General features: G+C 41.4%; 2 protein-coding genes and 1 long non-coding RNA gene across 3 annotated transcripts; 1 reads left to right on the top strand and 2 right to left on the bottom strand.

Annotated features, from left to right (window-relative positions):
* The first annotated feature begins 3,671 nt into the window (after positions 1 to 3,671).
* grxcr1a (glutaredoxin and cysteine rich domain containing 1 a) lies at positions 3,672 to 9,876 on the top strand. Its single transcript, XM_022199391.2, has 4 exons — positions 3,672 to 4,312; positions 6,589 to 6,828; positions 6,933 to 6,998; positions 9,540 to 9,876. The coding sequence occupies exons 1-4, from the start codon at positions 3,908 to 3,910 to the stop codon at positions 9,717 to 9,719; spliced, it is 891 nt and encodes a 296-aa protein (XP_022055083.1). The 5' UTR covers positions 3,672 to 3,907; the 3' UTR covers positions 9,720 to 9,876.
* Positions 9,877 to 10,632: 756 nt separating this feature from the next.
* Positions 10,633 to 12,367, bottom strand: LOC127535926 (uncharacterized). The gene is made up of 2 exons (XR_007944859.1): positions 12,243 to 12,367; positions 10,633 to 11,547 (listed from the first exon to the last, which is right to left on the bottom strand). It is a non-coding gene; the product is annotated as an uncharacterized LOC127535926 (long non-coding RNA).
* A 375-nt stretch (positions 12,368 to 12,742) lies between these two features.
* Positions 12,743 to 26,148, bottom strand: slc30a9 (solute carrier family 30 member 9). The gene is made up of 18 exons (XM_022199405.2): positions 26,025 to 26,148; positions 25,444 to 25,593; positions 25,163 to 25,360; positions 24,033 to 24,080; positions 23,805 to 23,904; positions 23,462 to 23,554; positions 23,235 to 23,317; positions 21,807 to 21,865; positions 21,221 to 21,288; positions 20,392 to 20,550; positions 19,892 to 20,027; positions 19,769 to 19,808; positions 19,596 to 19,667; positions 17,244 to 17,351; positions 16,914 to 17,079; positions 16,338 to 16,467; positions 14,362 to 14,475; positions 12,743 to 14,244 (listed from the first exon to the last, which is right to left on the bottom strand). Exons 2-18 carry the CDS (start codon positions 25,550 to 25,552, stop codon positions 14,200 to 14,202), a joined length of 1,728 nt encoding a protein of 575 aa, XP_022055097.2. The 5' UTR covers positions 25,553 to 25,593; positions 26,025 to 26,148; the 3' UTR covers positions 12,743 to 14,199.
* Between the last annotated feature and the right edge of the window lie 1,564 nt (positions 26,149 to 27,712).

Raw genomic sequence — 27,712 nt, 5'->3', positions numbered from 1 at the left:
CCCCCAAAAAAAATCGACCAAAATCCAGCGAATTTTGCTAGATTTTGGTGGATATTTTTGTGACTGTTCTTAAGAAACATTTTTAACATTTCTTTTTTTCCACCAAAAAATGTTCAAACATTTCCCCAAAAATGTTGAAAATGTGGACATCAGAAGTTTCACTGTTAAAATGTGTTTTTTTCCCCACATTTTCAAACTTTAAAATGGGTCAACTTTGACCTGCAGGACAACACGAGGGTTAAAAACGTGTTTAGCATGTCTCAGTACTTGGTCAAAAACAGTGTGTTAAAAATGCTTACATATATCCTACTACTTCTGGTCTCATTTTGCAGTTTGTAAGGCTTCGTGCTTTCCTGACCATTCTGACCCACAATCCTTTGTGCAGTGCAAGATACATCCCATACGTCAGGGTGTCTCACTGGAGTAATGAGTTTATGCCCCAGAGGGAAAACAAAATAGGCGATTCGACGCTGCAGACTGCAGCAGCTACATGAGCAAGACAGTCAAAACGTAAGGCGCAATATTATGATGAAGTAGTATGTCCCAGTTGTGTGCATGCTGCATGCAACGGTACATATTTTGTAATGAAAGCTGTAGAATGTGCAGTTAGAAAATAGGAAAAGTTTGCAATTTGGAGTGCAGGCATAAAACAAATGCCAGTCTCCACTCTGAGGTTTAATCACTAAACCCTCACAGACTTAACAGTTTGTGAGGGCTCAAAATGGTATGAAAAGGAGGAATGGGACACACTAATGGGCAAAAGCAATGAGTCTGTGTAAATCCTAAGCAGGCATTTCACTAAAATACAAACAAATTCAGATACAAGTAACCACAACAGTGAGCAGACAGATGCTATCACCTAGAGACAAACTTCCGATCAGATTTCCCTCAGGCACCGACCATGTTTGTCGTCTTTTTAGGGGGGCAGGGCAGCAGCAATTTCACTTAACTATTAACTCTTGGCTTTACTGAACTTAAGGGAAAGTCCTTCTGGAAAGTGTCACAGGATGTGTGCATAATAGCTTTTAAAAATTCACAGCAGAGCCCTTGTGAACATTTGACAGTGGGACAGCACTGAGGCCTCACACTTAGGAAGACGTCTCTGAGTGTGAGAATTGGGCCATAGATTTAAATATTATAATAAGATCTCAGTTATTTCTTAAAAATTGTTTGTAGCACAATTTCTGAAAAAGCAAATTCAGCACATATAGGCCTCAGGGATGCACACGAAGCATTCTGCTGAGTAACACTAAATGTAAGCAGAAACCTTGTTTGTTCACAAGAGGCTCCTTTAACTGACAGCTGCCTTTAGAATTGACTTAAAGATTGTTAAATGCACGTTGGTCCAGCGAAGCATGTTTTTCCAACTGAGCTTTGTCCTTTTCAAATCTGTGAGGCAAAAAAATTCAAGCTGGGACCGACATCATTCACAGGAAGACGCTGAGAAAGTAGGTTTTCCAGACACTTACAGACGAAAGTCAAGGACAGGTACAGATCATAAAGAATTAAAAAAGCAAGATGAAATTAAGTTCTAGGAGCAGATTCAAAATATAAAACGAGGCGCCTTCTGCTCTCCAGGCAGAAATATGAAAGTCTAGACATCTGAGTGCAATCTACGTATCCATTAGCTGCAATAATATACAGCAAGTCTGTACAAGCCACGATGTAATAGCTACGACAATGACGTGATCATAAAAGACAGTTTAAAGGAGAGCTGGGGTCACTTTGGATCAATAAGACCTGGAACCAGAGCCAGACTCATAACACTGCTGCAGCCTCGGGATGTCCCTAAATCTTAGTTTGACACTTTAGACTTTCTCAGATGGATTTTCTCTAATGATCAGCAGGCGGTGACTTGAACAGGTGATGACATGCTCTGTGTGTGTGTGTGCTTTATGTGTTCGTGTGCAGCTCTTACCTCAGGGCCAGCACTCAAACAGAGTGGTGCTGTCACTGCTGTAAGCTGACGTGTCACATCTCCAGGGAGCTGCTTCATCACCTGTGACACAGAAAAACTGGCCGAGACGTCTCTGCGGGCTCCCTGCTGTATTGTGCTGCCGTGACACATTATATGGTCTGGTCCTCCGGTGCTCTCTGAGGATGCCCAGTGAACACCTGCATGCCCACTCTGGGTGGAGCACAGTTGCTAGTCAAGGAGTATCCACTTATGTCATGCTGGCATGTGCATGGAAGATGTCACTTCAGTTTAGCAGAAAAAGGCAAAATTACAGAAAACTCAATGCAATGCTGAAACTGGAGACATTCCAATTTTAGAATAAAAACATATTTAAAAGGAAATTCTTACCTCACTAGTTCATTTTCTTTTTTTTAAAGTTTTGTTTTTGGCCTTTAATTGGCTTTATTTGATAGACATAGTTGAGAAGCAGACAGGAAAATAGGGAAAAGAATGGGGGGAAGACATGCAGTAAAGGGCTGTGAGATGGAATCAAACCCTGGACCCTGTGTCAGGGACTAAAGCCCCTGTTCATGGGTCACATGTTCAGCCACTTGAGCTATCTAGACACCCACTAGTTAATTTCTATGTTAATTTATCTTCATATAGTTCATGTCTACACACATTTTTGCCTCTGTTTGCCCTATTTGGCTATGCTAAAATGAACATAGGTGCTGTATGCATTTAAAATCAAGCAAAATGTGCTCACGTTTTGGGAGCTTTTGCTCCATTTCAACTGTAAAATCCATCCATCCATTCTCTATACACCGCTTAATCCTCATTAGGGTCATGGGAGGGCTGGAGCCTATCCCAGCTGACTTAAGGTGAAGGCAGGGAACATCCTGGACAGATCATCAATCTATTACAAGGCTACACATAGAGACAAAAAAATCACACTCACATTCACAATAAAAGATGGGAGTGTGTTCAACCAGCCTACAGTACGCTTCAGTAAAATACTTCCACACACACATGTGCTTTAGAACGATTCTGCTTTGAACCACCTGTCAGCATCAGCATGTTTGCTGCACTAATGCTACTTTGCTGCTAATTTGGCTGGTGCTATGCTAACATTTGCACTTAACACAATTTACTGTATTGTAAATATTTGTAATGTGTTTTCCTGTCAGGACAAATTCGATTTTTTGCCTGATGAAGTCAAAAGACCACCAAATTTACTGGAAGACAATCACGTGGGAACCGTGAATGTTTGCACAAAGATTTTTGTCATTCCAGCAATGTTAAGATATTGGAGAAACAGTCAGGTCATCATCCTAGTCAAATCATTTAATCCTCTGGTGAGCATGAATGTCTGCAGAAACTTTCACAAGACACAATGCAGCAGGACAAATATTTCAGTCTGGATTAAAAAGGTGGAAAACTAATGTTGTCTCTAAAATTTATGAAAGGTAATGATGCGCTTTTATGTTTCTCAGCTGTGTAGGTGTAGCTGTTTTGTTTTATTTTTTAACCGAAAAATCCACTTCAAATTTGAGGGGAAGAAGGAGCTACATAACAGGAACGAGTCTCAAAATGCAGCAGACAGAAGTTTCCTCACAGTGCGGTCTGTCATCTCATCCCAGCAAGAGGAAATGTTCATTTGTTTGATTAAAGCATATGAAGTCAGGCCATTAAAAGTCTTCTGTCAAAGCTTTGGTGAAAACTGTGTAAACTGTGATGAATAATTCAAAGACAACTATCATTTTACCTGAGATTAGCTTGCTAGGTTGCCATGGTAGAAATGCATGTATTATTTACCGGCTGTGAGTCTGACTGTGAGGCAGCTTACAGGCTCTCAGTTGTTTTTAGATGTGCTCCAACAGCGAGGATTATACGTGGTAGTAATCCATGGGAAACAAAATAGTGTGTCTGAGCTGCATACTTACCTCTGAATGAGAAGCCAGGAGCTGGACTGCAGAGTTGTGGACCATGTAATGTGGCAGAGGGTCTGCAATGGAGGGGACAATGATGACGGCGGGGCAGGAGAAGCCACAGAAGCGGGTGAGGTTCCGCGTGGCTTCAGGGAACAGCGGTCGGGTGCTGAAGGAGATGTTCAAGGATGAGGGGCCTTCAGACTCCCTGGATTCAGACTGCACCAGCAGCTCCGACGCCGAACGAGCCAGCACCCCTTCTACAACCGGAGACGTGCAAGGAAACCTGTTTGGATACCTGGGCTCTGAGCTGGATGACAGTGAGAGTGAGCCTGACGACCTGCTCATGTATGCAGGAGCCACCAAGGACTGGATGTTCACCACCAAGAGGGTCAACATACTCAGTAAAAATGGGACTGTGAGAGGGGTCAAGCACAAAGTCAGCGCAGGTCAGGCGCTGTTTGAAAACCTTCCCAGTTCCAGCAGTGTAAGTACATCTGACTGGGGGTTTATCTAACGGTTTGAAATGACCTGTTGAATGAATTCACATTATTGCTTGGATGGTCTCAGCACTGGTTCCCATCAGTGTCAAGTCTAGTTACAGGTAGGAGCTACATGCAGGTGTTTGACTGGCTATGCAGGTATACAATAGAGGACAAGGTCACAGAGCAATTAAAGATTAATGATGCATTTCGTAAAGTGTTTCAGGAGAAACTAATCAGGTTAATGAATTCCCAGCACTTCGCTTTCTAGTATCCCCGCTCGAAGTACTACCTGAGGTAACTCTTGGCCACTTTGCTGATGTAGAGGTGATGCAGAAGGTCAGATCTAAGAAACTACTCTGAGTATGATGGTATTAGGTAAAGACGCAGCGTCACTAAACCAGATAAAGCTTCTCATCGCGATTAAGCATGATTGTCTTTCCTTTGGGGTGAAGTTTAAATGCTTGTCAGAGTGAAGCAGTCAGATCTGATCCCAAATGAAATCCTTATGTTTCTAGATGTTCAATAAATTGAATGGATCATGTGAAATTTAATTGTTTGACAAAGTAGGAGACAACTTTGTGCAATTTTGAATATCTTTACAAAAGTGCTTCATCGCAATGAACATGAAACATTATGTCTAGAAATGATATCTTTAATACTACAAGGTAAAACTGTGCAGAGACTACAACTCACTCTGTAGTTCCATCTGCAGTAAAATACAAAGATTTTAATGGAATACCTACATTATATTAAGTAATTTTATTGTGCCAGAGCACTAAATTGATTTCCAGACCCTCTTGAAATAATTGGAAGAGATTTTAATTGAATTGAAGTAATGGTTAAAATATGTCATACATGTTGCTGATAGGATAACAAGGATTCTAAATCTCATGAAGCACAGCTGCCCAATCAGGCCTGGGAATTTAGGCCTCATGTTGTTTGATCCTCTCCTCATCCTGCCAAAATGTGCATCATTTGACAGTAAAATGCTTAACCTAAGATGCCAAAATCACTGTGGCGATGGCTGTGTACTTTGTACCTGGACTGCATACGAAACAAAATAGTGAACCATTTGCACTCTGAAAATCTGCAATATGTTTCTACCTCTGTAAACCTCTGAACTTTGGCGACTTTTTAATAAACTGCTAAAAAAAAAAAAAAACTGCTAAAATAAAGGCTAGTTAAAATGCAGGTGAAGAATTGAATAAGTTAGCTTACAGTATGGATTAACAGTTGAAACAGCTGTAAATAATTAGCTAAAACAATTGAAATTGTCAGCTATATTTTAGTGTAACATTACAAAGTAGATAAACTGCTAACAAAAGCTAGCTATAAGTGTAGATGAACAACTGAAACAATTGCACGTTGAAATTAATAGATGTTAAAATATGGAGCCTAAACTAAAGAACAGGTCCAAGCCATCATAAACACTGACAGTTCAGCTGATTTCAAAAGATTTCAATATACACTTTAACATAATTCCGAGTTAAATAAGATTTGATTTAAAATGTGCATGAGAGCTAGCCTAGCCACGCTAGACCCATGCTCTGAAGACACAAGGGTCTAGGCACGCTTGACAGGGAGGGAGGCGGGCTAAAAGGTTGTCTATCAAATCACTCTGCGGCAATTGGGTAGGTATACAACCAATCAGTGCAACGAATCGGCTCCTAGAGCACCGGAAATCAGAGGATGCAGTAGTTCGAAGCCTTATTTATACAGTCAATGGGTGAAGCTCAAGTATATTACAGACATGTTAACAGAAAGATTATTCAGAGTCGGTGCTAATGGAGCTCAACGACTGTTGTCGTTTTTGTTGTCGACCCTGGCAGAGAATTAAATTCGTTGCCGTGGGTTGTCTAGCGCGGCTAGGCTAGTTGTTTCCGGTTGTTTCTGTCAGAATCGTCGCGCCTCTGTCGTCACTTAGTTATGCCCGCCTTCTGACTCCACACTTCATGGTGATTGGTCCGGCCAGTTTCAGGAGCATCCAACCTCGAGCCTTATGGAGGGTAACTAGACCCACCCTGGCAGAGAATTAAATTCGTGGGTTGTCTAGCACGGCTAGGCTACATGAGAGGTGTTGATGAAGAGGTTTCTTGAGTAAATTTGACAGGCCAGTGGTACGTTTATCACCGCGTGGTACCAATGGTAGAGCGCAAAGGCCCAGGGAACGTAACAGTTTATATGCATAGTTCATTTGAAAGTTCTGAATAAAAAATATGAGGCAACTATAATAATACCTAACTGTATAACTGCATTAAGTTTTCCTTCACTCTCACAGGTGGAGTTATCTCTTGAGTTTGGGCGGATTGTGATCTACACCACAAGTTTCCGTGTGGTGAGGACGACCTTTGAGCGCTGCGAGCTGGTCAGAAAGATTTTCCAGAACCACCGGGTGAAGTTTGTGGAGAAGAACATTGCCCTGGACAGCGAGTACGGGAAGGAGCTGGAGGAGCGGTGCAAACGTGTGGGAGAACCTCCTTCATTACCCGTCGTGTTCATTGATGGACACTACCTTGGGGTCAGTTCTCACCGCTCATTTTTAATCATACCTGGCATCTAAATGTCATGCAACTCCTCTGTGTTCATTTAAGACTGAGTTTTGACCTTAAACTTGTGTTGCAGGGTGCTGAGAAAATACTTGGCATGAATGAATCAGGAGAGCTGCAAGATCTTCTGACAAAAATCGAGGTTGGTTTTCACAGTTTTTGGGTTGAGAATGGGAATAATCGTCGTTTGTCAAATAGACGGTTTTCCTGTGAATTCACTGAAATGGACCACTTGGTTTGACTCTGACACTGATGTTAAATTATTCAGATGTTTCCTCTTGGATTTACCGGAAAATATCACACTGTAGATGCTTTATAGCATATATAATATTTAAGCATAAGGTGTAATCATGATACATTTATAGCTTGTATTTGTCCAAAGCCAATGTGATGAACACAGTGCAAATTGGAGCAGTCATTGCCCACACTATCATCAATAAAACATGAGCAAACTGCTACGTAAAAAATGCATGTACATCAATAAGCGGCCATCAATAATGGAGGGCTTATTATTGATTCTGCTGCTAACACCTTTGTTTGAACACAGTGACGCAGAGCACATCGCTCCACAGTATCAACTGAGACTTTATGAACTATTTCTGATTCTCACTGAGCTAAAGCAACATCAGTTACTGGCCTTTCCTCAGGTTCTGGCTGTAATATGGACTTCAGACCCCCCAAAAAAGTCTCCATAAACAAGCACAAAGCAGTATAATGACATTTAAGTCATGCATTCCAGTCACTGCAGGCTGTTAAAAAGGTTGCAGCTCTGAAAGGTCATGCATACACTAATCAGTCCACAACCGGCTACCGACATGACTTTTTTTTTCTGTTAATATCTGTAGAAATATGAGCCCAAAAAACTGGAATTTTAGTTGTGTTTAATTCAGTGTTTTGTCAAATACGATTTTCTTTCTAGCTGAGGGTAAGATGTCTGTCCATTAATTATAAAACTACAGCCAGGGGGGGAAATAGCTTATACTAGCATCAAAACTGTAAACAGAGAGAAAAAGGTCAGCCTGACCCCCTCCAAAGGTGACAAAATCTAAAAACTAACACCTCCAGAGCTCACTAATTACCATGTTACATCATTCAACATGTTTATTTAATCTGTGCATAAATCAAAGTATAAAAAAAATGCTGCTTTCATACAGAAACCATCCTGTTGGAGGTGTTTACATGAGGCTAACCCTACTGCCAGCCTAGTGCTCAAAAATTGGTTGAATTAAATAAGAGGTGTTTTTAGGATCTTGTCCAGCTCAGAAATCTTTAGATTTTAACCTGATAATGCAACCATTTCCAAGTTACTTCTGAGTAAAATTCACTTTAAATGTGAGACATGGTGTTCTCTGCTTTGCCACTCTAATATACAGAGTACACGCTTGCTTGGCCAGTGGTTTTCAGACTGTGTGCCTTGGAAGGGGTCTTATGATGATTTACAGAGCCATAATCATATGTAAAGGTGCCTCGTGACATAAATTTTTGTGAGCCACCGAGGCAGGACAGCATTGCCAGTTCTCGCTGCCAGCTGGAGTCAGATCAGTTTGTCTTATAGGTTATAAATACTCTGTAATCGGGGTGTCTGATCCCTTAAATAGTCCAGGATGAGAGATGCAGGTGCTGGTGAAGGATAAAGGTCCACCCATGAAGTCTGATAACACAATAAACTGAAATAAATAACTAATAATAATCACAATCAGAATCTTGTCCAAGTTAAACTTACTCAACTACAGCAACAAGAGATACCTGTTCCTTAACATCCTCCAGTCTCGTCTAGATCTTGTTGAATTCATCCTTTATCTTTATACAAAGCTTGTATCTGAGTTTTTTTTTTAACCTTTGTTAATTTGTTAACTGGTTACCACTAGTTACCAACAATGACAAAATGTAAGTGATTCAATTTCACTTCACTTCAATTTTATTTACACCACCGACAAAAGTTTGGGGTCATGAAAACTCACCTTTTTCATGTGCTAACATAATTGTACAAGGGTTTTCTAATCATCAGTTAGCCTTTCAACACCATTAGCTAACACAATGTAGCATTAGAGCACAGCAGTGATGGTTGCTGGAAATGTTTATCTGTACCCCTATGGAGATATTGCAGTACAAATGATGACTTTGGAATTATTCCAACGGTTTGTTGGTAAATCTGCGGAAATATTCTGCAAAAATGTGCAACTCAGATTCAGAACTTAACAATACAACATGAACTGATAGATAGATAGATAGATAGATAGATAGATAGATAGATAGATAGATAGATAGATAGATAGATAGATAGACAGATAGATGCTTTTATTTCAGCTTGAATTTGCCTATAAACGCAACTGCAGAATATGTTGAATAGAACTTGTCACTGCACTCTGCAAAAGAATAATACGTTACAAATTGCTCACTATAAAAGCACAAATAGTCTTTTTACAGCTCAGTTTTTGCACAGATTTAACCACTAAGATCTTAAGGTAATAATGATAAAGTGTCTAAGTACTAGTCGTAAGATTTTTTTAGACCTTTGGACAGCGATAAGCATACATCAGAGTCAGAAAACTTCATTTAAAAAAGGTCTATAGGAAAAAACTGCCATGTTCGGTGCAAGGAATGTACATACTTTGGGTGTTAATGTTTCATGTTGGGTATCTTATCTAGGACATTAAAAAAAACAACCTATGCATTTTTTCAGAGGGTACAGCATCCCCAGACGTGCCAGACCTGCGGGGGCTTCGCCTTCATCCCGTGCCCAACGTGCCATGGCAGCAAGATGTCTGTGTTTCGCAACTGCTTCACGGATTCCTTCAAAGCCCTCAAGTGCACTTCCTGCAATGAGAACGGCCTGCAGGCCTGCATGAGCTGCAGCCAGTGAGGACGTTAAGTGCCTGAAACAACATCCCTACTTCCCCTTTCAGGACCCAACACAGGAACCTGAACTGAACTGCAACTGGGGCGATGAAATCCAGCACAGCAGGACTCTTCCTCCATGGCCATTGTTGAATTTGTAATAAAATCTTTGAATTTGTGGATTTTCTGTTGTTGATATGGGTTTGTTGAAGCTCTGTGTAATTTACGGTGTGAATGCATTGGTGCAAATATGTTCATCACATCAGGTTTCTCACCTGAGATCACTCATCGATAAGTTTTTGACTGTAAGCAATCCTGCAAGTCTGTCTGCTGAGGAGTCGTGAACCAGTTTCCCCTTTAGCAAACCTTAGCTTGTTAGTTAATTAGTAAGGAGGCTCTTTCATTGACGATGCTCTCATTACTAATCCCATATCAGACGGGGTTAAGGTGAACACACACTCAGGACAGAGAGCGAAAGCCAAGGATTCAGCTTGCAGCCAGCAGAGAGCAGGAAACTGGAACGTTGTTTAGAGCAGAGCACAGAGCACCATTCAAACCTGAGATAATAAATTAGCGTACAATAGCATGCAAGTGTTTCAGGCACTTTAAATATTTAGATTCTTTTTCATTCAGTAACATCAGAGAAGCATCTGAGCGGCCTCAGATTTATTCTACTGCATGACCACAACTCCAAACTTACATCCAGAACTTCAGGAACGAACAAGGAGTCCTGCAGCAGAATGTTGTTGCCCCACAGAGTCCTGCACACAGGAGTCTGTAACTTGCCAAAGCATGGCAACATCCATTATTGATGTGTTTTCTGTTTGTTTCATTGTGCATGAAGCACGTAGGTAAAAAAAAAAAGATTACTTTTAGAGCCTGAAGCTTCTGCACTGTGCTGTTTATTATCAGAACAAATGAAAGTCACACACATAAAGTGAAGTAAATCAAAGGAATCAAACAAATGTTTTAATATTACTTTAGTAGCATGTATACATACAATCATATTACCAATACAATAGCCTATCACGTGTTATCATTACATTTGAATTACAAAGCTACACGTGTGATTATGCTAAACTAAATACTGAGCAAGTCGAGCAACACTTTTGACGGTATTTCTGGATGAAAGATATTCTATTGTCAATTATCTTTCTCTAAAACAAATAGACTATCAACACAGCATTTTGTATGACAATGTAAAATACTGGACAGAAACACCAGTCAGTACAAGCTGTAAGAAAAAAATTTACATGATGGTTTTGCATATGTTGTACAATTCAAGCAGGAATGACAGATACCTTCAGAAATTTGCTGACTGACAACATGGAATTTATTTTTCTTTTAATTCTGAGCTCTGTCAGTCCAGTATGATGATGCTCAGACTGGTTTTCACACAGAAGCAGCACAAATAAAATCCATGATTGGTTCAACAATGCATTTGGCTTCGCAGGGATTTAGGCTTGCCCTGAATAATTCAACCCAAGGAGAACTTCACGTGTTCCACTCGTCTATAACCCCATGAAAAGCAATGCATCTCACTTTCTGACTGCATCTGCATGAGCATTCAAAGACGAGTCACCCTGCAGCCAGCCAGTCGAGCCCAGATCTCACGCAATCCGCGCCGTTTAGCGTGTCTTTTTTCACGGATGATGTCATTTGTTGGCTGATTTCCACGGGGTCAGAGAAACGCAGCACAGCTCTCTATGCTGTCATAGCCCTGTACAATGCTGCTTGAACATGATTAGACAAGGCAGCACTGTAAAGAGGCTAAAAGCGTAGAGCAGGGTGATGGAGATGAGGCTCCTCTCCGCCATCACACACCACCTGGATGCTTCTAGACGCTGCTGCACCTGTGATCGAAACAGCAACCAGATCGATCATGTTGGAGAATGAAGAAAAAAAATCAGCAAACACAACAAAATGTAATACTGATGAGGCTCCTGCATTGACAATGACAGGCTGCTGCATAGAAACCCTCGTTGGTTTAATTCAATCCCGCACTGAGGAGTGATGGGGGTTTGGGGGTTTTGTAACCACAGGATGGTGGTGATGGAGGGGAGGTTTCAGGAAAATCTGACACCCCAACTGTGCAGGATTACTGCGCCCCCATCTGTGGGCTGCTGGAGAGACAGTGGAGAGGTGGGGGGAAGAAAATGCATCGATAAATGACAGAAACAGCTTCATTTTTAAAAAATAAAGCCAACTACAATTAATGATGGAGAAAGCGGCGGTGTGACGTGCTGGAAGACTGGAGATGTGAGAGGAGATCTCCAGACGCGCCTCGACGCATGTTTCTTTTCATCAAAACGAGCCAAATCTGCCCCGAGGATCTGATTGTTCTCCGTTTTCTTTTTTTGTTGTTGTTTTGCTTTTAATACGCGTGCACAAGCGAGCCTTTCTTTCTCTGAGGAAGGGGACACATGAAAAGGAAACAGGATGGGCAGTGGCACTGGCACAACTGACTTGGGAATGGTATGACGAGACATGACACTGATATGCGCGCAACACCCAAAAATGTTAAGACAACATTCAATGGTGTAAAAACCTGCAATGGAGATTTGTCCGCATTGTCTCCGCTCTCCGGGCTCGGCGAAAAAATTATTTCAGTCGAGTAGTCTAGCGTGGTCCGGCCGCGATGCTGTGCGTAATGTTTTGAACGGTCGGTCAATGCGCAGACTGGTTGGAAATGACTGTTTTTATTGACGTCAGCGTACAGCCTAGTGCCCCCCTCTCTCATCCCCACAACTGCACCATCTAATGGACTTGGGTTTACATTCCAGTCAGCCATCTGAGCTTTAAACAGGAAACAGGCCTCCAATTCAAAGAAAAATTACCTCTTTATCGCTCCATATGCGCAAAGATCTTCAGAGGAGCGTCTTTTTTCCCCCTTCCTCCAGCTGTCTTCACAGTCCAGAGAGAAAAGTGTGGAACCAACATCTTAAGAAGTTCAGAAAGCCAAACAAACAAACAAAAAAGCCTTAAATGTTAATAAAACCACACAGTATGCACGAGATGGTAGGGGGGAAAAAAAAGAGGAAAGCAGAATTATTTAATAAATTATTTCAATTTTATTCCAAGTCCTTCAGCAGTGGCAACGTAGTTATAACCAAAGGGGAAATATTTCACTATTAACACCTTCAAAAATATACATCCACCCTCCCAAGCAAAGATGAAATGGCTCTGGCCCACCTCCTGGAGCAGAACAAAGATGTTGGCAGGCAGGCAGGTGTGTTCCATGCTGCAGCTGTGACCATACGCAAAGCAAAAAACACAGTTGACGTATGTTTTTACGGAGATTATTCAGCAGAAACACTGCAGGAGACGGTTCACTTGATAAATTATGCACACGGACTGTACAGGGTGACATCCTGATGATTTGTTTTGATTTGAATGATGAGTCGATCAGTTTTCAGACCTACAAAATATGCAGCAGGTCCGTTTGTTTTGTCAATATCAAGACCACTTATTTACACATGGTGGGTGCAGACATCCCTTTCAGTACTTCATCTTTGGATCAATACAATCTGCTGATCGACTGAAAACCTCGCAAGAAGTTTGTGAATCTTAAACTTTGAGAACGTCCGAGTTTGTAGAGAAAAAGGAAGTGAAAGAAAAGAGATGCTTGTAATGTTATTTCTCGGCTTGGAAGATGTTCAGTCTTTTAATCTGTCCGATAAATCATTTAACTTGTTGTCATAACGTTCCAACACTGTTTTCTAGTAGTTTATTTGCATAAGCTGATGCTCATTAGACACTACTGTATTCGGCATCAGTTTACTCTTTAACTGCATCATACAAATCAATGAAAACCCTCAATGATACCATTTAATTTGCATATTTTTCTGTAGTAGCAATAAAATCTATTCATCACAAAATCCGTCTTCATTACAGAACCTGCTGCCCTGTGCCATCTTCAGTTTCTCTTTTTATTACATTAAAAGAAAAACATCTAGTATCATCTAGGCTTTAAATAAGTCTGTTTGAATATGTAGCTCTCTGGTTTCCTCTGCACTAATGAAGGAAACGCTATCACTGTGGTTCAAGCATAACATTAAAGTAAAGTACGAGTAAATGATACTGGTCCTTGTTTGGGGTTTTGCTTCTGAAACGGACATCATCTCAACCACATCCAAACACATTTATGGAGGAATGCGAGTTCACGCAAAACACCAGGAGACTAAAGTGTCAGGAGTCGTGTGTGAATTTCTTTTTTTGAAATTCGAGGAGGCTAATGACAGTCAGAAGTCTTTCTCCAGAAACACTCGAATGTGAAAGTGGATCTCCGGCAGGCTGAACTCGCAGCGTCGCTAACTGGAGATGAAGCCCTGCTCACACGCTGTCCGTGGTTCTCCTTCTGGACTATTCTACAGTAAGACTTGTGCGGGTTTGTGTGGTGGTGGTCAGAACGGGAGGCAGATTGCAGAGGCAGGCTTGGCCCTCCTTTCATCTTTTCTTCTTCTACTGCTCTTGTTGGTACATCAGGATGGCTCCTCAGCAGAGTATTATAGGATCTCCAAGTCTACATGACGGACCTCCGGGTTACGTTGCTACGGAGGCACAAAACAGAGTGAATCCAGCTTGCAGTTCTTACAGAATACTTCTATGTAAATCAGTCATGTTGTATCATGTGGAGAAACAAAGCAAACAGTTTTATGTTTTCGTACCTTGAGTTCTTTCTCCAAGCGGTCCACCTCGGCCCCCAGGGTGTCGATGATGTTCTCCCCGTGTTTCAGCATGAAGTTCTCCAGCTCCTCAGGGGTTTTTACTTGCTGAATGTCCTGCAGAGACAAACACACACTTAGTTTAGGAAGTAAGTCAGCAATATAGATACAAAGTGAACACAGCAAAAGCCAAAACACACACAGGCTTGCTTCCACTGTGAATAAATTGTTTCTGATGCTTAAGGTTAAGGAGGTCATCCATCCATCCTCTATACACCGCTTTATCCTCACTAGGGTCACGGGGGGGTGCTGGAGCCTATCCCAGCTGACTTGGGTGAAGGCAGGGGACACCCTGGACAGGTCGCCAGTCTGTCGCAGGGCTACATGTACAGACGAACAAGCACACACACATTCACATCTACGGGCAATTCAGAGTACTCGGTTAACCTCGGTTAAATCCACGATCATTTCTGTATTTGTTTCAGTGTTAAAGAAATGCAAAAATGAATGTTGCAGCGTCTCACAAAATAATCACGATTGTTCTGCATATCGTTCAGCTCTGTTCTGATGTGCCTCCTGTAAGTTGTAGATACCAGCATAGAATTTCTACGTATTTATAAAAGAAATCTGCTTAAAATGCTGCTTATGAGGATTTTAAAGAATTTTATACGTTAGAAATGCAACTACGAATGTTAGAATTGACTAAATGTTGATGCTGCGAATTAAAATGGTGCTTCTTCCAATGAATGCAGCCGGGAACCACCGATTAGCAAAGTAGACAATGAACCTGAGCATCATTACGGTAGATCAACTATTAAGCCCCTTTCAGACCTGCACACCTTTCTGTAAGTCTGATGGAAACTATCTTCATGTCTGCATGAGCAGTCAGAGAAATGTTCTGTAAAAGTGCAACGCCACATCACACTTAATAACTTTGAAAAACGGCACAACTCTGACCGACATGCAGTCACATAAACAGATAAAAGTGCAGATTTGATGAGTAATAAGGTCCTGGAGGAAAAAGAAGAAAGTCTCCACAGAGATCTCAATCCATTATCTTTTTGGTGGCATTACTGCCACCGTTAGCAACAACATGATACACTGCTTGCTGAATACTTCATTATATGGTTTGATAAGTTTGTTCTTACTTTAGTTTCATTCTTTTGTTTATGAGTAAATCCTTTATGTACAGTACAGTCTTGCAAATATTGCGTTCATACCGTGGCGCTCTGTTATTGTGGTTTATTCTGCATGAAGTCGTGAGGAATATTAATGTAAAAGTGACCTTTGCCTCAATGACAGAATGTCGACGCTTTAACAGACCGATGCAGTCAGCAAAGTTACGTATCCCATGTGTGACAAGGGCTGCCATAAAAGCCTGTGTCAGTGAGTGCATTAAAAGATGACATCCCAAGAGTTAGAATAAAACACGTTGAAGCAGCATTTTGTTATCAGGCAGCAGAGACCTGGAATAACCTCCTAGCTGGTGTCAGAAGCAATGATGGCAAAATAATTTGACTTCAGTTCTAGATTGTTTGATTTCATGTCTGCACTTCTGTGATTTTTTATTGTGAATTCTAAATTGCAAATCATAAAACTGATTTGAAATGTAACATCTGTGCCCTTTACTGTTTGCACTGTACAGCAGAATACAGGCACATCAATTTATAGTGTGATAATCCACAGAAATATTAATAACTGATGTGCAAATTGTGTGATTTTCCCAACTGTCGTTATTTACAACTGTCATACCAGCATAAACAATGAAAACTCAAACTGTAATAATCCCTTACTCAATGAAATGTCAGTGTTTTGTTTGTCTTTGGCAATAACTTACGAGCAACAAGTACAACAACAAAAGATGACAGAACAGTATGTCTTATTATTAAAGAAAAAATGACGAAGGATGATGTTGTTGTTTTTTTTTTACTAAATGTGTACAAATATTTAAGCCGAGCAGACTGATCAACTATACTTACATTTAGGATTTGGTCAATGTCTTGTTTTTCCAGATAGGACCTCGTCACGACTCGGCCATCAAAGTCAACTTCAGCCTTGAAGCGCACTTTACTCAGTCCCATATCAGTGGCCTTCACATCATGGATGGCCCTGCTCACAACAAAACAAAGCCGCTCCTTAAATCCACAGGACAGGAAGCGCTAATGAACTTAAGTCAGAGAGCAAAACATCACAAACGGACACTGCAGGGAATTTCTGCTACAGCACAAGTGCTCCATATGTGGCAGTGAGAAGAACCTGGGCACAAAATGAGAGTTTAAATTCTTCAAAAAAAGGCAGGTTTGCCATACACACCTGCATGTTTAAGTGACTGAGGTATCAAACTCTGCGCTGCTCTGTGTACAGCCGGCCATAAGGACATTTGCATGTCATGTCCAGTAAATACCATGTGATCTATTTCCAGCCTGAATGTTTTTCATTAACGTTAGCAAACCTTCAAAGCCTTTCTTTAACTCACTCAGACTGACTCTCACTAGGCGATGGGTGGATTTATTGCTGGTGCTGGTTCACGTTTGTGTCTTTGTGTATTTGCTGACCTCACAGCGGGGTCGTTCTCCAGAAACTCTGTGAGCTTCTGCACACGTTCGGCCTGTATGGAGCGTCCCAGCAGGGCCTCTGTGTTCGTGTAGATGAGGAAGGCTGAGACAGCGCCCAGCAACGTGCCTACGCCAAGAGAGCCCAAGCTGTCGTAGTACGGGTTACCTGGGACCATCAGCAGACTTTTTATCAAATTACAGTTCAAAGTCCAACAGAACAGCAGTGAGTGAGTAATTACATACATCAACAGAAGAATAATAAATCATAGTACAGACAGAGACGATGTTACAAAAATAAACTATTCATGGCACAGATCAGGACAAACATACCTGTGAGTGAGGTCAGTCCCATGCAGCCAGCAGCCAGCATGACTCCTAATACAGCAGCAGCGTCCTCAAGCAGCACCACGTTAGTACTGGGGTCCCGACTCTGCATTACTGCACACAGAAACAATGCAAGGCCACACTTACATCTGGCTCTTCAATTCTGCATGTCACCAGTTTGCTAAGTAACCACATTTACATTTACAGTGACTTGAAACACTTTGTCTAACTTTACTACAGAGGCGAGTTCGATCACAGCGTGACTTTTAATAATGCTGCTTATATGCAATGTCCTGCCCATATTTATTCTATTTTATTGGTTTTTATCATCCTCACTGTACTGTATATATCTGGCCTCTTCTGCATTACGGATTTCTTAATATAGTTTTGTTTTATATGTACATTCAATTTTCTTATTTATTGTTGTTAATTTAGCTTTATTCAATGCACCGTTCAGTGGCAGCTACTTATATTGTCATCATGCTCCCATGCATGATGACAATAAAGCTATTCTATTCTATTCTATTCTGAGTCAGACATATTGTAGCCATATTGTTTAAACTGTTTTTAGACCATAAACATAGTAATAAGTTTTCATTTTAAAAAGGCTTTTAAATGAAATGGATCTTTGTCCAGATGAGCATTTTAGCAGTGCTTCAGAAATGGTCTTCACACATAATAACATGTCTGAAAACACATAAAAGTGGATATTTACATTTGTATGATATGTGAGTGCCAGTGTAAACACAAAACAAAGGCCTGGTCACTTGGTTGTAGAAAATACTAAACTAGGTCCACAGATTTCCTTCATGCCACAACAGCTGTTAGAATAGATGAGTGGGTAAACAAAGCCTGAAGCCGAATTTGTTACCTATGTTCAATTAAGGACTATTAGTCAAAGCATATGTCTTTGTTTTCTTCCAGAAAATGGTTGTGTGAGTGTAGCATGATAAACCAGAGAATGACTGGAGTGACAGCTGAGGCCCCTTCAGAAAGCGAACATGAGTGTCTGCACTATGGCGTCAAATTTGGGTCAAAAGTCGCGCGCGCGAGAAACACGTACCCCGCGCAAGCGGAAAAAAGTCTCCACGGGTGCAAAAAACACTCTGCGCACGCGTGGCAATGTCTCCGCGCGCGAGGAGCCTCTTACGCGCGTGGAGACATTGCTACTCGTCCATGTATGGTGCCATAATTATCCGTGGAGCTCTGATTTACTCGCGCGGGGAGAAGACTTTTGACCCTTTGTGGGCGGATACCAGTGCTAGCCACAATCTCCCTATGATTGGCTATCTGCGACAGCAAGAACTCACCCCCCACGTGGGCACAGTCGGCTGGAGCCCCTTTGATGCTGCTGCCGCTGTTCTGCAGCTCCGCCGAACACACACAGAACCGAGCCCGGATCTCCAACTGCCGGTGGATGAATGTTTCCACGTATTTCTGGCTCTAAACGGGAGGTCTCAGTGCTTCATTGCGGGGCTGTCAGCCTTTAGTACAGCGATTAGACGTTAGTTAGCTCCATTGCTAACGGCAGTTACCCAGGTGGACTGACTGGAATCGGCCCAGAAGCCCAGCGTGTCTACTCCAGTGATTCTGACAGGGAGTTTAAGAGTGATTCTATAATTAGGGGTACATTTCAAGTCCACGGGTAACCCGTTCTTGCTGTCGCAGACAGCCAATCATAGGGAGGTTGTGGCGAGCACTGGTATCCACCCACAAAGTGTCAAAAGTCTTTTCCCCGCGCGCGTAGATCAGAGCTCCACGCACGCAGGAGGACAGTTTCGTGAGACACTGGACGCACAGAGCTTGGTCTGCACATGCGGAGACATTGCCACGCACGCGGAGAGTGTTTTTTGCGCCCGTGGAGACTTTTTTTTCCCGCTCGCGCGGGGTACGTGTTTCGCGCACGCGAGAGAGTGTTGCACGCGCGACTTTTGACCCAAATTTGACGCCATACTGCACTGCCATTTCCAAAGGTTTCAGGTTCAGGACGAAAACGCAATCCAGAAGTTGTCAAACTAAAATAAGGTCAGCAACATCACTATAAGTTTACATTTTCGGGGTTCTAAAACTCTGGAAACGTAGCAGAAGCTATGTGCTCTAAAATGAAAGCCTATAAGTGGAGTAGAGATCATTTAGCACAGGATGTGGCTACCATCACTCAGCTAAGTCAATAAAAAAACACTGTCTTTTGTTAGCATATATTGTTAGCATACAGTATATGAGCAAATCTCCTCTCCTGCACCTTCTGGACATTTTACTTGCAGTTTAAAGTAGATACGGGATAAGAAACTGCTGTCTGCCTGCTACCAAGTGACTTGCAGTAAATGCATTAATGGCAAAGACTTCTGCTGTACGCACCATATTCATAAAAAGACAGTCCATTCTGATGGGCGCTCTTCTTTATCTCATTGATGGCAACTAGTAGTGTGGCTGTAAAAGGAAAACACAAAGAGGCGTTGAGTACAAACCGCAGAATCACAGTTAAAACATCATTATTAGTTTATTATTATTATTTTACTATTATAACTCACCTCCTTCAGACACCAGAGAGCCTGCTAAAATGCAGTAAGCCTGTAACAGAGAAACATGACATGTAACGCTTTATTGCCTTTATATATTCTGAACTGCAGACAATAGTGGACATAGATACACACCCATAACAAAGATTCAATTGGCTGCGGGTGAAGCAATCCCATAATGCCATGGTACCAAGAGAGGCCCGCTCCCATCATAAAAATGCCCACCCCGCTGATCAGGGAGGCGATGTAGCGCATGTTGGAAAAGCCGTACCTGAAAAACACAAAAGCGTTCTATTACAGTCAACATTAAGGCCACGGATATTTAGTTAATGATATAAACTCGCTCACGTTGGATCTCACGAAGGATTAAAAGTTGCATGATAAAAATGATGTGGACATTTTTCAAAAATGATCTCCATTCCGTATGTATTTTGAGGCACAATATTGGATCTAAATCTGTCAAAAGTTGAGATTTTGTTAGTACTGTTGTTAATATTCTGTGAGAGGATTCAGTGCTTGCAAGCCTGGAAAAATACCGGGACATTTCCGATATCTGGTGCTGTTGTGACTCTTTCAAGGACAACTCCACTTCCTCTCACCGTCTTTTAAGAAGCATAGTAAGGTGTGGTGCTTACGGGTGCACGGCGTCGGGGTTGCGGACCGACTGGCTGATTCCCAGAGCGAGCAGAGCCTGGTTGCAGGTGTCAGCCAGAGAGTGGATGGCTTCAGAGAACATGCTGGCTGATCCAGTGTAGACCCAAGCCAGGAGCTTAAAGAAGAAATTCAACCCGTTGCTACGGAAAAGGGAACAGAAGTGAGTGAAACGTTCTCGTGAATAGTCAACAATAGTTCTGACTAGTGTGGTTTACAGATGTATCAGCTGCACAGGTACCTGACAATGGAACAAACGTGGAAATTCCTCTCATTTTCTGTTCTCATGCTTCTGAATCACAGATCTTACACCTGGACTGGACCTCTCGTGCAGTGAGTCCTCCACTTATTAAGTCCTTGTGCATCCTCTGTGCACTTCATGTGATTGCACATGGCCTCCTCTAACACAATCATCCTAATCTAATAGGCCACAGGACTGCATGTGACACAGTTACTGTGCAGTTCTCATTAAAAGTTGCATTTTTTTTCAGGAATCTAAGGGTCAAGCTCTACTGTACAGGGTATTTATTTAGAATCATCACAGTCTCGATGGAACCAGGTCTATTGGCGCATCTGTTTTGGACTTTGAAGTTTACCCACGCCAGACTGTTGTTCAGCTTCCCTACCAGGTTACGCTCTTATCCGGCATATTGTGTGTAGTAACCCTGCTGAGAACAGACCCGTAGCTCCTCTGTCTAATCTAATACCTCCCACTGTGTGTGCTGCAGCTCAGTAAAGTCACCGAGTCCAAAAAGACGTTACTGCAAAACAAAACAAGCATTCGGAAACAAAGGAGAGAGCACGAAGACTTACATGCAAATAGCAACCATGACCACCTTCCCCGGCCCTTGGAGAAATGTCGTCCTCTTGCCTGATCGTGGCTTTATGGAAAATAGAAAAGATGAGAATAATATGCTTTGATCAGCAGATGAAGAATAAAGAAGACATTTCTTTTCGGTCTGTCAGTTCAGTGGACCTCATACTGTTTGTGCTGCTGATAAAAAAACAGATTGAGAGGAAGTTCGGACATAATAAACAATAAACTTACTGTCTTGCTGTCAGTAATAAACTTATAGAATTAACGTTATTTAACAAGGCATGTGGGAGAGAGGGGGGCGGGGGGGCACTCTGTAAACACAAGCCAGCAGAGTATAGAATATACCATGACATACCAGACTAGTGCAGAGCAGTACAGTGGCTGAAATAACATCAGCATCATACAGTAAAGAGAGGGGACTGCATTGTCATATAGATGCACTGACCTCTGTAACACAAACACCACCTCGTGCTATGAGGGTAGCTTGGTAGGAATGTCACTTTTTTCCCATATTTGAAGCATGATGTGGAGAGTCAGTCACATTTTCCAAGTAAATGGCAGCAACAAAATCAAAGTGCTCACCTTAGTGTTTCCCCAAAAGTCTTTGTATTCCTTCAACAGCTGCTGATTCCGAAAAATATCTGGAGATCAGCAGACGAGAGGCACAATTAAAACATTATCTTATCCATTCAGAAACTAAAACAATGCCACAGACGTAAGTTACATAAATATGTCAAACAAATACTCACAAAACTGCTGTTAAAATATAGCTTTAGCTCAGTTATAGCATTAACACTCCTGTTGTTTTCACTTATGGGCATCCAAAAAAATACTGCTTCTTTGTCTGAAAAAAATCCAAAAATTTCGCAAAAAAAATCCCCAAATTTCTGAAAATCTTCAGAAAGAAAATTCCAATAATTTCTTAAAAGCTTACCTTAAAATTTTATTTAAAAAAACCAACAACCTAAATTTGGCAAGAAAACTCTTGTAAATATTTTCAAAAAATGGGTAAAAATTTTCCAAAAAATCCTAAAAATATTTAAAGTGATTACATATATTTCAGTAAAACTCACAAAAAAAAATCAACTAAAATCCAGCGAATTTCGTTGGATTTTGGTGATTTTTTTGTGAATATTCTTAAGAAACATTTTTAACATTTCTTTTTTTCTACCAAAAAATGTTCAAAGATTTCCCAAAAATGTTCAAAATATGGACATTAGAAGTTTCACTGTGAAAATATTAGTTTTTCCAAGATTTTCAAACGGGTCAATTTTGACCCGCAAGACAACACGAGGGTTAAAGAAAGAGTATATTATAGTTTTTGGCTTTCTGTATGAGAGTTAGAACACTTTATGTTCATTACACATGAAGCTACAGCTAGCACCTGGTTAGCTTACATGGTTTTTCCTGGCTCAAGCATGACTAGCCTGCATAAGATTAACAAAACGGTTATTCATCTCACAGAAAAAAATTAATATCTGCTGGAAAAACCCAGCTTGGCCGAGTATAAACATCAGGTCTGAGCAAAGACAACAAAATCGGCCTAGCAGCACCTCCAAAGTTCACTAATTACTATGCTGCATATTTCTTGTTAAATCAGTATAAAAACCAAAGAGTAAAAATTCCCTTTTATGGCAGGACGTGTGATTATGTGTAACTATTTCACGGTCACGACTAATTAAGTTTCTGTAATTTCTGCTGGTTGCCTGGCAACTGCTTTGAGCCAAGAAACAGGCCCACACGTAAGTCCATGTTGTTTTCATATGTTGGTTCTGTATGGGACAAGATATACGATGCTAATGAGTGCACTTTACGGGTTCCTATTTGGCGTTTCCAGTCTTTACGCGAAGGCAAGCAAACTGGTAGCTACCTGCAGCTTCACTTTTAGAATGGTATCAATCTTCTCATTAAACTATCAGATTATTAAAAAAGTTAAGTTAAGACTAAACCTTAAGTACTGTTTCTTGTTCACAAACATGCACAAGCAGCCAAAGAAAGATAAAAACCTACTCTCTTGGTATTCTCTCTCCACCTCTTTCCTGAGTTTTCTCTCTCGGGCTAGAGCTTCGTGGCTTCCCCATACATCTAGTGCTCTACGGATCAGAGAAAGAAACAGGAGGATCAACAAATGCTATGAGACGACATCGCTGAAAACTGGTTTGATTGGAGGACATATGTGGAGGACATTGTATCCTTCCGGTGTTTTAAGATGTGAAGCAGACGGGTTGAATACTAACTTGGCCTCCACGTCTGACCGCAAAAACACAGTGAAAGCCTCTGTGTCGTCGTGTGGGCTGCGCCTTCTGATCTTCCGGAGTTGTTCTAAATCACTGCGAACATACGAGAGGAGGGGGAGATTTAGATTAAACCTGTGTTGGTGGGCAGTCATGTTTTAGCTAATCACGAAAGCATGGCTACTTATTAACCCAAAGGAATTTGTGCCATGGTTGTAGTTTGCTAGCATCTCAGTGAACCGATGGATGACACTCGTTTAGCTTAGCAGTGATAATATGCACCTTTGTGTTGCTGTATATTAGATTGATTTAATACAAATCAGCTAAACTGGAGAACAGGAGTTACCTTGGTTTGAGGCAGAACTCATTCATGGCTCTGACTGCAGTGATAAAGTTGTTCTGAGTGTATTTGGCTCCATACTCCCTTTTCTTCAGGACAGCCCGAACTGACAACAGAGAGAAATTATTGTTCTTATTCAAGCCACCAAAACACATTGTGTGTTATTAAAAATAAAGAAGCTTGTCTTATTTAATATCTGTTTAACGTGGAGGAAAGACAAATATTACTCATTACCTTTCACTTGAATTGTCTCAGCTTTAGTCAGGCCCTGAGGTGTTGAACCTACGAAAGCAAAAATTTCCACTTGATCAAAGACGCTACCTAAAGTCAAATCCTTCCGTTTCCTAAAAATAAACTGACCTGAAACGTAAATGCAGCATGTCATATTTTCCTAAATAATGTGCATTCTTTTTATTATAGAGGAATAAGCACGAGCTGTTCCAGCGTGCAGCATCTCTACAGGAGGATGGAGATCATGAATCCACCAAGTATGCACTGTAAACCAGAAATCACAAGTCAGGAACAAGTGTGTCCACTATTTGTATCTTTGAGAGCCACATATGAGGTTGTCTATGCTTGTGGAATGTTGTCCTACTCCTCCTGAAGGCTTGTTTCTGGACATCCAGAGCATCATGTAGCATTCAGTCTGTTGTACCATGCAGTCTGAAACATGTTCTGAGACAAATGGTGACGTTGTGAACAGTCAAGTGAGTTGACTGCACCCTTAACTGACATGCCGGCATCCAGCATGCCAAATAGCCATCATTGTCCTGTAAAGCCACGCCTCACTAGGGTGTGGATTACCTCAATGAAAAGCTGTCACCAGTTGTACAATTTAGACATATTTTGCGCAAAATTGGCTGAATTGGACCGTTTCTAACAATAAAAAATGTGATTAATTTTGTCTGAGTCAGAAAAAGGACTGAACAATTAATTGCAATTTCTCAAAATTGTACTATGCTCAAGTGCAATACACAAATCGCAGGCGCTGCCATTTTCAGTGAAGGTGTGTCACAACACACCACTATAAATAAAACATGGTGGAGCTGCAGATATTCCTCAGTCTACAAATCCTATCCTCCACATATAAAGGAACTTGCTTGTTTCGTACAGACTGCACCAAAAGAAGCCACATTTTTTAAACTGATTCAGTGGAAAAGAGATAGCAACATATTGCTATATGTGTAATTTTGTTTTTGCAAATCGTTCAGTTTTAGTTAGAGAAGTCCATCTGTATGCTTTATTTACATTTTTGTTCAGCATACTGATTCAACAGAACTGTTTTCTGTGGCTTCTATTAACAAATGGGGAAATAGGAAATATTACTGCACACATGACAACTCCACAACATTAAAGTTTATTACCTGATGAAGCTGAGGTGGCTTTTGTAGCACCAGACATGTTTTTTTCTGCCGTGGGAGCATCATTTGATGGTGATTTTGGAGGACCATCATTGCTGCTGCCAGAGGTAGAGTAGTACTGGACTTTGCTCAGCCCCAGAGAAGCTACACGGCAGTCTGGAAGACTGAACCATAAGCTTTGTACACCTCCACTCTGCCAACCTGTGCAACACAATATGTAATATTAGTTTGTGTCGTTCCACGCTAACCAGGATGTGTAACAGCTGGAGATCAGGACTGCTCACCGTAGCAGAGTTGAGGGAACCTCGGGGACCGATGTGACAGTGACGCCCTGTGCTGCAAGGAGACCCTGCAGAAGACATGCCATGGTCTGTGGGCCAGGCTGGGGAACATCCTGGCTGAAGCAGGGCTCGGTACTGAAGTGAAGGAACTCGCTGTGCAGAGTCACAGACAGCCCAGTCACTGCTATGTTAGCAGTCCGCTTACCAACTTAACCCAGAGACAGATTAACGCCAAGACATCGCCTCTCAAGTTCGCACTGTCATCAAGCAGCGACTTTAGCTCGGCTACGGACAAACTCACATGTTTCACACAGATGACATTAGTGTCAACCTGAACTGTTTATCACCGGGCTGCAAAACTACCGTCTTCGCCGGCCGGCTAACTACCACTGAATGAACTACGGCTCCACTAAGCCCGTCGGCTGCGGAGCTACACACTGAGCTAACTAACCTAGCTAGCACCGTAAGCTAACGTCGTTTGCCTCCGTACGTAACAAGTGCTGTATAACATTTAAATTTACTCAAAAACAACAGCAACTGACAAGAACGTACGCGTATATAAGGGTATTCAGAAAAGCCAATACCTTTCTATGGTGAGGTTTGTTCTGCATAATCTGTATCCATTTTGAGAATCTATGGTCAGACTGATGCTAACGCCACTATGGACGTACAGCGCTACAAACATACACACGTGACCTGTGACAGAGGAGTGACGTTTTAAATTATCGCGAGAGCTTGTCTTGTTCAAATGGTTTCAAAATGTATCGCGATATTCTGTAAACCGCTGGTCGAACAAGGTCACTTTAAGTTCCTAGTTGTTGCCCCAGGCTTCTTAATGCTGCTAACATCTGGCTATAGCAAATATAGCAGAGAAACGTAATTCGGGTGTGAAGTATATAAATGAAATGAAAATATTGTAAAGTACTTTTTAAAAGATATTTTACTACCAGTTTTCAATATTACACTAACATTCGAGAGAAAACTTTTTTTTTAACTACAACAGCAAAAAGGCCCAAACATAAAGACAAACCGAAGGAAAGACTTTTATTCCTTAAATGAACCAATATATATATATATATATATATATGTAAATCAGCTGTCTTCCACAACTTTAACACAGCAGTGACATCTTGAGAGTGAAGATGAGCACAAATCATAGGCACAGTCTATGGCACAAACACACGGGTTAAACCTAATTCCTGATGCATTCGTGTTAGATGACAAATTTAAGTTCTTATGTGTGATGTGTGTGACTGAGCCAGGAGAGACCCCTATATTTTCTCAGACCTATTCTCTGAACTCTTTCCAAATATACAAAAAAATTGGCTATGAAATAGTTTAGAAAAAAAATTTGAAAAATGCAGTCTAAAAGATGCACTGTGCTGTGAAAAACCGATAAGATGAGCCAGTGATTATTCAGCTGAGCAGCATATCTTAAATTATTTAAAATGGAAATAATATTAACTCTAATGGATATAATAATATAACTGCACAGTACTGTAGGAGGTTGTTTACTTAAAGGACAAAACATAAAAAAGGTTAGTTTAATTTATAACTTTGAATCTGAATCATACTTTAGAAGCAGGTCATGATTTGTACATAAAATCATTAACTATAAAATATCAGGAAACTTTGGTTGTTTGAATGAAGACAGTTTACTAAAAAAGTACGGTCTTCCCTTTTGGATAAAGAATTGCAAAGTGGACAGTAAAGTACAAACTAATTGTATGTAGTTACATTTTACCATGACTGTATTCTGAGAGTATCTATGATTTCTGTGTGGATGTAAGGAAATAGATCCAACACTCTGGTGCATGTGGGCAGTATGCACGCAGCATATTTTACTTTACTGGTTAAACTGTGGACTGCACAGTAGAGTAGTGGTTAGCACTTTGGCCTTGCAGCAAGAAGATCCCCGGTTCAAATCCCGGTCTGGGCCTGGGATCTTTCTGCATGGAGTTTGCATGTTCTCTCTGTGCATGCATGGGTTTTCTCTGGGCACTCCGGCTTCTTCCCACAGTCCAAAAATATGCTGAGGTTAATTGATCATTCTAAATTGCCTGTAGGCCTGTAGGTGTGAATGTGAGTTTGTTTGTCTGTATATGTAGCCCTGTGGCGGGGTGGCGGGCTGGCGACCTGTCCGGGGTGTCCCCTGCCTGGGGTGTCCCCTGCCTTTGCCCGAGTCAGCTGGGATAGGCTCCAGCACCCCCCACGACCCTAGTGAGGATAAAGCGGTGTATAGAGAATGGATGGATGGATGGTTAAACTGCTT

This window comes from Acanthochromis polyacanthus, chromosome 10 (genome assembly GCF_021347895.1).
Source record: "Acanthochromis polyacanthus isolate Apoly-LR-REF ecotype Palm Island chromosome 10, KAUST_Apoly_ChrSc, whole genome shotgun sequence".
Classification (NCBI taxonomy): Eukaryota; Metazoa; Chordata; class Actinopteri; family Pomacentridae; genus Acanthochromis; species Acanthochromis polyacanthus.
Note: the sequence above shows the minus strand (reverse complement) of the source record. Positions and strands in the feature narration are given on the sequence as shown.